The following is a 10042-nucleotide window of genomic DNA, read 5'->3' as shown; positions in this document are numbered from 1 at the left end:
ACCCTGGGGTGGAGAGCATCTGGACCTGCTGATTTGAACACGTCCAGCCCCTCCAGAAGCTCTCTAACCCCATCCTCCTCAACCTTAGGTCTTGAGGCATTCCCCTTGAGTCCGTCTTGAATCACGGTGGGGGAGTCCCGGTCCCTGCACAAGAAAACGGAGGTGAAGAATTTGTTAAAGAGGTCTGCCTTCTTCTCTGACGCGACCACCAGATTGCCCAGGGTATCTTGCAGGGGCCCCACATTTCCTGGCGCCTTCTTCATCCTCCTTATATATCTGAAAAAGGACTTTTTATTATCTTTGATCTCGGACACTAGTCCTAGCTCTATGTCCGCCTTAGCTTTCCTAACAGCCCCCCTACAGGCCCGAGCAGTGGAGGTATACTCCTCTTTGGAGATTGCCCCCCCTTTCCACTGGGTGTACGCCGCCTTTTTGGCAACCAGGCATTCCCGGACATCCTTGGTGAGCCAGGGAGGCTTTTGGGCACTCTTGCCCCCCTTGCTTCTAGTTAGGATTGTCACCTCTTGGGCCCTGAGTATCGTCTCCTTAAGGAACGACCCCTCATCTTGGGCACTGAGTTGTCCTGCCCTCGAGAACCCCAGCACCTCTTCCACCAATCTCCTCAACTCCTTGAAGTCGGCCTTGTTGAAGTCTAGGGCTACCGCCTTACTGCAGGCCCTTGTCACCCTGTGCTGGATGATGAATTCCAGGAAGCGATAATCGCTATCACCCAGGTGGTCAAGGACCTGGAGGCCCCTTATCAGATCATTGCCTGTGGCCAGGACCAGATCCAACAGGGCATTTCCTCTGGTGGGACTGTGCACCTCCTGGGTTAAGTGGCGGTCCTGTATCTTGGCCAGGATATAGTCAAGACTAAGGGTTAGCTTTTTATCTCACATATGTGGCAGCAAGCATATAAAAACGTGGGAAAATTTGGGAGACAGACACTTCACACAGCTAGAGGTTTGATCTGCATACAGCCTGCTGTAAATAAAAAGAAAACATTCATTATTACTGACTGGAAATAAAATGCACATGCCTTTTGGGAAGCAAAGTAGTCACCAGATACTCCACATATGGCAAGCATATTCTAGGGGAACCAAACACAGCCACCAATGAGAGAGAGCCCCCCCCCACCCCAATTGTGTAGGGGTTAGTAACCTACAGTCCATAAAAAAGATTGGATCTGCTCCACAAAGGTCTAATCTAGGCCGCATTTTACTAAGGGTACACTTGATTCCCCAGCCATTTGATCTGGTCTGTGTTTTGCTAATGGCACACCAATTGCCTCTTGTTACTCCAGCCAGCTGCTATAGCCCATGTGGAAAATGTGGAGGTCTTCCTTTCAGGAGCCTCTGTTCAATGTCGCTGGAGCAGCCAGCAGGGAATGGTGGCCTGCAGTGCTGGATGGGTTACAAGCTATGGCTTGCATCTGCAGAAGGCTGCCAACACCTGTTCCAAGCTATTCTGGTCTAGCTGCATTCTGGAAATGAAAGAGACCCAAGAAAAGACACCAGATCAGCCAGTGCAACCACTGGACCTAGGCCCTTTCTGATTCTACAAATATAATGTACAAATATAATTCCGCAGTGCTGTAGGAGTCACAAGTATAGACAGAAGATCCAGCACTATGGCCTTGGGCATTTGTTATCGTTAACCTCAGCTATATTTGAGTTTGCCTTCATCATTACTAGTGATTTGAACAGAACATGCTATCAGTTTGATATCATTGGCAGTGCAAGTTTTCCTAGACAGCTCTCTCTGCCCATCGCCATGGGATTCAGCTCTGCTAGGAAGTTCTTTAAAAGGATGACAATTAAATCTTCAAGGCACATTCAACCCACATCATCTGTTCAGAAAAGAGCACAAGTCCTAAAAAGAATCAACTGATCAGATCTTGATTTGAACCATCACTGTATACCTGAATGAGAGAACCCACTAGGATGGGGCCAAGTGAATTACTAGGTTTTAAATAATGAGCAGTGAGTTTATACTTGCCGCTGATTTGCCTCAACTTTCCTGGGCACTCCAGCATAGAAAAGCCCAAGACTGCTTATGTATTCTGCATTAGCCCTTAGGGGAAAATGTGTAAACAGTCCTGGGAGCAGGGACTAGACCCCAGGACTCGGCCCTCCTGGGCTAGGGACGGACATTCAAAAAGCCTGAGCCTGAATTGATTCAATCTTTGCAGGTTAACCTGGCTAGGCTGAAGCAGTTTGAGAATGTCTATTCTCTCTAGACTGAAGAAATGCAGGCCCATGCCTGCAGTGGCTCAGGCTAGAAACCAGGTGGTGCTAGAGCAGCCCTCCCTCCCCTTCCAGAGTGCTAAGATGAGGGGGAAAGGTGGCCAGGCCAGCAGGACCTCTGATTAGGGAGGGGTTCCCCACCCTCACTGTTGACAACAGAGCATTTAGTTACACAGCAAGGAGTTGTTAGCATTTATCAGCCCATCAAAACAAAACAAAGGTATCTCATTAGTTCAAGCTCTTCTTAAACAACTTTTTCCAAGGAAGGAATGGAGGGACATTACCAACTACCTGTTGATAGCTCCAAAAAGCCCTAAGCCAACACTGTCCTGTCTGCCTTTGTCCTGGCTTCTCTTATAGCCTTCTTTATTCCAGGCACAGTCATGGTGGGCATTTATGTCAACCTCAGCATTTGGTATGCTAGCTAATGCTGAGAGTTGATTGTGTAATGCAGAGGGGAGGGGGGAATCCCTACTTGAGCAGGGAGTGGTGGTGGGGGACGTGGGGGTGGGGGTGGGGAGGGAGAGGGAGGTGAGCAGGAAGAGAGGGGTGGGGCCTGCCCCACTGGGCTGGAGCAGATAGCAGAGCTCTGCCCAGGGTTGCAAAGCATCTAGGATGCTGGGGGACTCTGGTTCAACTTAAACCAGGGGGTCTGGGACAGACACTGCATATAATGGTTTGACCCAAATCAGTTAAGTCTGATACTACATTCAATCAGATTTATCTCAAACCAGTTTCGGTCATTTTCAAACTTGTTTATGTGCACTGAACACCTATTCCGTTACAAGGTTAAACCAGTTTCTGATCATTTAAACTTATTTATGTATAATGTCTGTCCCTGGCCCTGAAGGAGTACTCTCTATCCCTGGATCACAACATTCTGTTTCCTTCTGCTTCCTCCCTCTAGTCTCATGAATCTTGCAGCCTTGGCTGGACAGGTACAAAATACCCCCATCCCAACTTTGCCTCCATTCTGGTGATTAAGACATTCTTGGGAGATGGGAGAAGTGAGTTTGAACCCCTTCAAGCTGAGGGCACTGACCATTTCCATTTGCCTTTCACTTTCCGGGCATTTATTCTATCACTAGGCTATCATATTAGAGTGGGGGGTACCACCATCAATATCACCACTTCCTCTTCAGAAAGAAATAAAACTTAAACTAATCACCTATGCCCAATGGAATGACCACAGGCATTCACATCCAGGAAAGGGCTTTGAGCTGTGAATCCCAACCTCACACAGGCACTGAACTGAAAGCTGCTGGTAGGTGCTTACAGTGCAGAGAAGTAGAATTTTAGTCACCCTCTCTTTGGCTGCCCTCCATTCAATGCGCTAGGTGTTGTGACCCCAATTCTGGGGAACCTAAATCTTCCCATTGTCGGGGCCAAGGGGCTGTGGCCAGCAGCCCGGGCACGTGGGCCAGGGAAGTCGGCACGGTGGACTAGAATTAGGCACTGACGCGTGGAGGTTGATTAAAGATTGTTTTACTTACACCGTAGATGGTCGCGGTGCAGGCAGGAAAACTTGCTTGGTTACAGTTGTAGATAGAAGAAAAGAAGAAAAGAAGAAAACTCGAACGATGAGAGCTCTCTGAACTGATACGAGAGTCTGAGCTGTGACTCTCAACGAGCGCGCAGGGTAGGGATACGTCAGGGATCGTTCGGTGACGGGGAGAGACTCTTGATGGCTGATCAAACCACCATTCGGTCTGAGATTTACGTAGAAATCCACGAGGTAATCGTGGACTCCTTGCCGGAATTCTCTCGGATTTCTCCCGGAATTCTCGGAATCGGGGTTCTCAGGATCCTCCTGAGGTTCTCAGAGATCTCCGACTTGGGCGGAAACTGCTCAAGCCTCTTATACGGCTAGCAAGCCAACCGCTAGCCACCACGTGGGAATAATGTAGAACCAGCGAATAGTGGGACACAAATTTGCATGCGAGTGGCGGGAACTCCTTTGCACTGGGGTTTTCTCTCTGCAGCTGAGAATTGCACCGTGCAAAGAAAGCTCCAGATGGCGGGAAGTAATTCTGCAGTGCCGAAGCGTACACACAAATACTCATTGGGTTATGACACCCATGTATTATATATAGGGAACTTTCCAATATAACTCACCATTGCAAATATCTCTCCAGAAGCAGAGAGCCAGAACACCTAAATTCTTTGTTGAGCTGGTCTCCTAGTGACAGTAACATATCTTGTCCTCAAAGCAGAGAAGCAAGAGTGGAGGAAGGAAAAGGAGAGAAATCGTAGTCTGTGGCCTACTCCCCTGTGGAAAGACTCCAACTTCTGTGGATGTATCTGTGGCTCAAGGACTGGACTCTTAAGTTACCTCAAGACCCATCAATGAGCCATGGTAGAGATCATCCTTGAATCAAGGGATTGTCAACACCGGCAGCAAAAGAGAGTCAGGGCGTTTGGGACCTACCAGAAAGCAAATTGGGGAGTGCCTTTTCAAGGGACTCTGAAAGAGTCAGCTTTGCTTTTGCCACACAAAAAAACAAGCCTTCCATCAATAATTAGCAGGTCAGAGTCTGATTTGAGGCCAGTGAAAGCTGTAGGAGTCTTTCTACAATTTCAGTTGTCTTTGAATCAAGTCGTAAAACAGTAGTAGCTCTATTTTCAGCTTCCTTTGATTTCCTTGCTTAGAACGCAAACCCTTTTTGGATGGCTAAATTTTGTGAAAAAGGTGCACATAGTACATGAGTGAAAATCATATATTAGATAACTGCACTGATTTAACCCGATCAATTTAAAATCAGTTCAGTTAAGCAAGTGCAATTTTATAATTTGTAAAGGAAGGAAATACAGCTAATCTCTGCCAACAAAGCATGAAACGAAAGGGTCCTGTAACATTTGTCACCTGCAGCACTTCATCTTGAGAGTCATAGGAAACTCATAAGTAAACACGGACTAAAATCAAGTTCACTGACAGAAAATAATGGCAACTGAAATACATTTACAATTTGGCATTTCTGCATCTCTGCAGGAGTTGCAAGTGTGGGATCTACCTTTCCAAACTATAACTTCCAGTTTTGTTAGTTACAGTAAAGCTGGCAAAGGTAGTAAAATTACGCATGCAAGGTTTACCAATGCAGAAACAGCTAAAAACAAAACAGATAAATGTGTGGAAGCTATGGAAGAGAGGAACTTTCTGAAGTGGGGAGAGGGAGAAAAAAGACTGCTTGGCCTCAGAAAAGGTACAGACACACTCATGCCTGTGTTTGGACCTGTATGTATCAAACAGATTATCTGCAGGTGACATTGAACACCAGGCAGACTGGGTGGCAAACAAAGGATGACACTGAAATAGGAATAGGTTTTCTTTGACATACTTATACAGATGGGGTTTATCTGCATTAGTTTTTTGCAAATTTAATATAAGACTTGGTTACAACTTTTCAGTTGGTTTAACAAAATGGTTTTTCATTTTATGTTAAGTCTGACCATCATAAAGATTTATACATGCGTAAACCGGTAAGAACGCATTTTGTGAATGGATCTTCAACTTCTCCCCCAAAAGGCAGCAAACGTTGGGATATGGATGCTAATGAAATTTTCTACAGGAAAGGCTTTCTGGTGATATCTCTTACTTGACCAATTGCATAGTCGTGAGAGCTGACGGACAAGCTTTTGGACAGTGGACCTGAGGAAGAGCACCTGATGCCCAAAAGCTTGCCCATCAGCTCTCCCAGCCAATAAAAGGTATCACAATAAAGCCTTTCCTCTCAACATTTCCTGAACCATCACAGCTGCAACAACACTCCAAGCATAAAGGACACTAAGCATAAAGGAATAATAGGCCTGAGCAGTGCTGTGTGCACTTGATAAAAACACAAGGAGAATCCCATATGGCTAAATAAGAGAATTAAGTTTAAAGTAGTAGGAATACTAACCTGTGACTGCTGAAACAGAAAGCATCTCTTTGGATTGATACCACAGGCAAGGATGGCAGCGGTGGTGTCTAGGATGCTCTGACGCAGATAAGGTGGGTCCCTGGGCACTGTGAGGGAGTGCAGGTCGACAATGCTATACAACACGGAGTTATATTCCTCCTGAAGTCTCACCCAGTTCTGGATGGCTCCCAGGTAGTTGCCCAGGTGGGGAATCCCAGTTGGCTGAATACCAGAGAAAATTCGATCCATACCATTATTCTGTTACAAAAAAAAAACAAAGAAAGAAAATGAATAGTACTAGACTTCGCTACAGGTACTTAACTTTGGCTGTCAACTTATTTTTCAGACATTAATTATGCCTCACTACTCTCCATTCCTTCTTTCCTGCTGTGAGGCAAGTACACACTGTTACATGGAAAAAAAAAAATCTCAGCTCATGACTGCTCATACAGTTTTCATAAGTCAATAAAGATTCCTATTTTTTACTTCTGAAAAAAAATATTCTAGATTTCAGCATTAAATACTTGGATTGCACATGCAACAGTCCTCATGGGAAAAAGGATGTTCCACTGGTTTGACCATTTACCTTGGGGCAGGGCAAGTCCCACATCTATAATAAAATGCCAAAAATTCTATTGTCCCTGCTGCCATAGCATCTGAGTGCCTTACAATCTGGTAGGGCTAGGATCCAGAATTACCTGGATAAATGGTCCAAAAAATCAGAAGAAATTCAACAAGGAAAAATTAAGCACTTGGAATGGAATAACAAAATGCACAAATATAGACTGGGGAATGATTGGCTAATCAACAGTCAGTAACCTTTTTTAGACTGTGGGCTAGAGTGAACCCATTCCAGTAAGAGATGGGCAAACAGCTACTCAGACCCAGTCATCACTGATGCTTCTCTCTGTGGTAGCATGGTGACAGCACATGCAGATGGTGCATCTTCTGTGGGGACAGGGGAAAGTGACTGGTACCAAAAGCCCCTTGCCACTGAAGCCCCTGATGTTGGGCCAGATGAAATGGTTCTGTAAGCCAAATCTAGTGCACAGACTATATTTGGCAGACCCCTAGACTAGGCTGTAGTACTACAGAGAAGGATCTGGAAGTTACAATGGGCCATAAACTGAATATGAATCAGCAGCATACTCTTACTTAAGGGGAAAGGTTGAAAGAATTAGGACTGTTCAGTATGGGGAGGAGAAGACTGAGGGGGGATTTGATAAAAGTCTTCAAATATCTGAAGGGCAATTATAAAGAACAGAGGGGGGCAACCTTTTTTGCAGGTGTGCCACACACAAGCTCTAAAACCTCTCCAAAAGTGCCACTCCACTCCCCTTCCCAAGACTGATTTTCTTTCTTTTTGCTCTCTGGCCTGTGCTCCCTGCTCAATCTAATTCTCTGCTTTTACCTCTCTGTCACCTCCCTCATCTGCCTTGCACCACAAGAGGCTGCCTGTGCCACAGGTTATCCATCCCTGGTAAGGATGATAGAGATAAGACTTTTCTGTGGCCACATGGGACACAACTAGGAGCAACAGCCTTAAATTATAGCAGATTAAATTTAGGTTGGAGATGAGGAACAACTTTTTTGACTATGAGGCCCCTGCCACACATTACACCTAAGATATGATTAACGAGTAAATCACATCTTAAATTGTAACTTGGCCACAAAAATCAATCAATAGTGTGATAAAATGAATAAACCACAAGTTTGTTTCACAAAAAATATGTAATAATTTGGTGGTTGGTTCCTATCATTCCACATTAACACAATGTGTGGCCAGGTTAGCCCCTGTGGCTGGGAGCCCTGTAAACTGATGGGGCTCCCAGTTGTGGGGGCATATCATGCACCCAAGCTTGGGAGCTCACAGCTGATGGGGCTCTCAGCCACAGGACTGCATCATGTGCTCCTGGGGCTAAGAGCCCTGTCAGCTGATGGGGCTCCAAGTACAGGTGCATACCACGCGCCCCTTCAGTTGGTTTGAGTTCCCAGCCACAGAGGAGTATGGTGTGTCCCTGCAGCTTGGAGCGCAGGTCAGCTGCAGGCTCATACGCCCTCATGGCTGGGTCCCCATCTGCTGATGCAGCTCCCAGGTGGAGGAGCTTGCTACTTTCTGATGAAGGGGGAGCCTGGGATCCTAATAAGACAATAAGGTGTGATGCAATCCAATGAATGATCTCAAAATCACACCTCCTGTAGGGATGCACTGATAGAGATTATTTGGGCCGATACCAATGGCTGATTTTTAATAAGGCATATCGGCTGATACCGATCCAATTGCCGATATGCAGCCTGGCAGCTTGTAGAGCAGCATGGGTCTGGTAAGTCTGTTGTAGGGGAAGGGGCAGGGTGAATGAAGGGGCATGGGGCAGATCAAGGCCCCCACAGTGAGGGAGCGAGTAGGGCTGGGGCAGGGGCAGGTGATTCCCCAGCTCGGGCACAGCATGGGTCAGAGCTGCGAGTGGCTCATCCAGGAGGCACAGGGAGGGTGGTGGGGGGCTATTCCTGTTGCTACACGCACCCCAGGAGGGCATAGGGGGGTGTGGCCCCCTGATCTGTGCATGGGACAAGAGCAGGCTGTTGCTGTAGTCTGGGGCCAGGGCTACACTGAGCTCTTTCCGGCAGAGGGAGCGGGGGCATTGGGCCAGGCTGTGCTCAGGGCGGGTGGAAGCTATGGGAGCGGGGTCTATGGCAAATTTTGGGGAGGGGGGCTGCAGCGCCCCCTGTAGCCCTCTCTCCCAGTGCTGCCACCAGCCACGAGTGCAGCCTGGTCCAACCCGCCACTGGGAAGAGCTTGGCACAGCCTTAGCTACAGCCCAGTGGCACCCCTCCCTCACCCTGTGCACAGATTGGAGGGGGGCCACATGCCCCCCCAGGGTGTGCGTAGCAGAAGCCACCCCCTGCCCCCTCCCTGCACCTTCCAGATAAGGCGCTTGTGGTTCTGTCCTGTGCCACACCCCAGCTGGCCAGCACTTGCCCCTGCCCCAGCTCCAGCCCCACTCCCTTCCTTACCATGGGGTCTTTGATTTGCCCTCCCGCCCACATACACACACCCCTACCCAGCCCCCCAATAGATTTACCAGCCAGATGCTACAGTCCATGCTGCTGAGCTACGCTCCTGGCTGCCTGCATGCTGTGCATGCACACTGCATTTAATCGACAACATTGACTACATCAGCCAAAAAAAGCTGAATGCCGATACTGTCAATTTTCCTTATATTGGTGCGGATCCAATATGGGACCCATGTATCGGTGCAGCTCTAGCCTCCTGCCACGCATGTGTGGCATGTGTTACGTCTCAGCTCTGTGTTCTCGGGCAACCCTGGCACAGGATGCAGTCTGTCTGACTCACAAAAAATTCTCCCCTCCCTCCCCTCCTCTACATAAACAAAACTGATTAAAATGCAGTGAAAGACACACCTAAGACTCTCCAGATAAGGGTGACAAGAATGAAACAACTGCCCTAGGTCTCATTTGCATCAGAGATGGAACCAGATGACCGTTCGTTTACATGAGAGATGGAGAACAGAAAGCCTGAAGCAGAGACTGCAGTGAATTCTGGGACCAGAGAAGCAGGGGAGCACTGCATGATGGGGAATCTGTGCTCCAAATGCTAATCAACCCATGTTCACATACACCCAGCTCAGCATTTATCAGACCAGTTTAATCTGGATTTACAAAGGACTTCCCCCCCCACCAGACACACACACACCTCTAAGTTTAATAGGCATCTCAGGCCGGACATTCCCCGGTCCCACTATGGGAGGCCTATTTAAACTTGATCGACTAAAACTCGGGTGCCGGGTTAGGGAATGCTGAAGCAAGAGACTGAGTCAGAGGGGGTATGGGCAACATTTGAACAATGGTTAAGGGTTCATCACAGCATCCAGCCTGCTG

General features: G+C 47.6%; 1 protein-coding gene across 6 annotated transcripts in view; it reads right to left on the bottom strand.

Moving 5' to 3' along the window:
• The window catches only part of WARS2 (tryptophanyl tRNA synthetase 2, mitochondrial), a 90172-nt gene that overhangs the window by 33758 nt on the left and 46372 nt on the right, over positions 1-10042 (bottom strand). For all 6 annotated transcript variants that reach the window (XM_025209993.1, XM_006028555.3, XM_025209995.1 and 3 more), the window contains one exon: positions 6143-6400. In XM_025209993.1, the coding sequence (XP_025065778.1) occupies positions 6143-6400 (258 nt within the window). The remainder of the gene's footprint in view (positions 1-6142; positions 6401-10042) is intronic.

Source organism: Alligator sinensis, unplaced genomic scaffold, assembly GCF_000455745.1.
Source record: "Alligator sinensis unplaced genomic scaffold, ASM45574v1 scaffold422_1, whole genome shotgun sequence".
NCBI classification, from domain to species: domain Eukaryota; kingdom Metazoa; phylum Chordata; order Crocodylia; family Alligatoridae; genus Alligator; species Alligator sinensis.
This window is presented reverse-complemented; position numbering and strand designations above follow the sequence as displayed.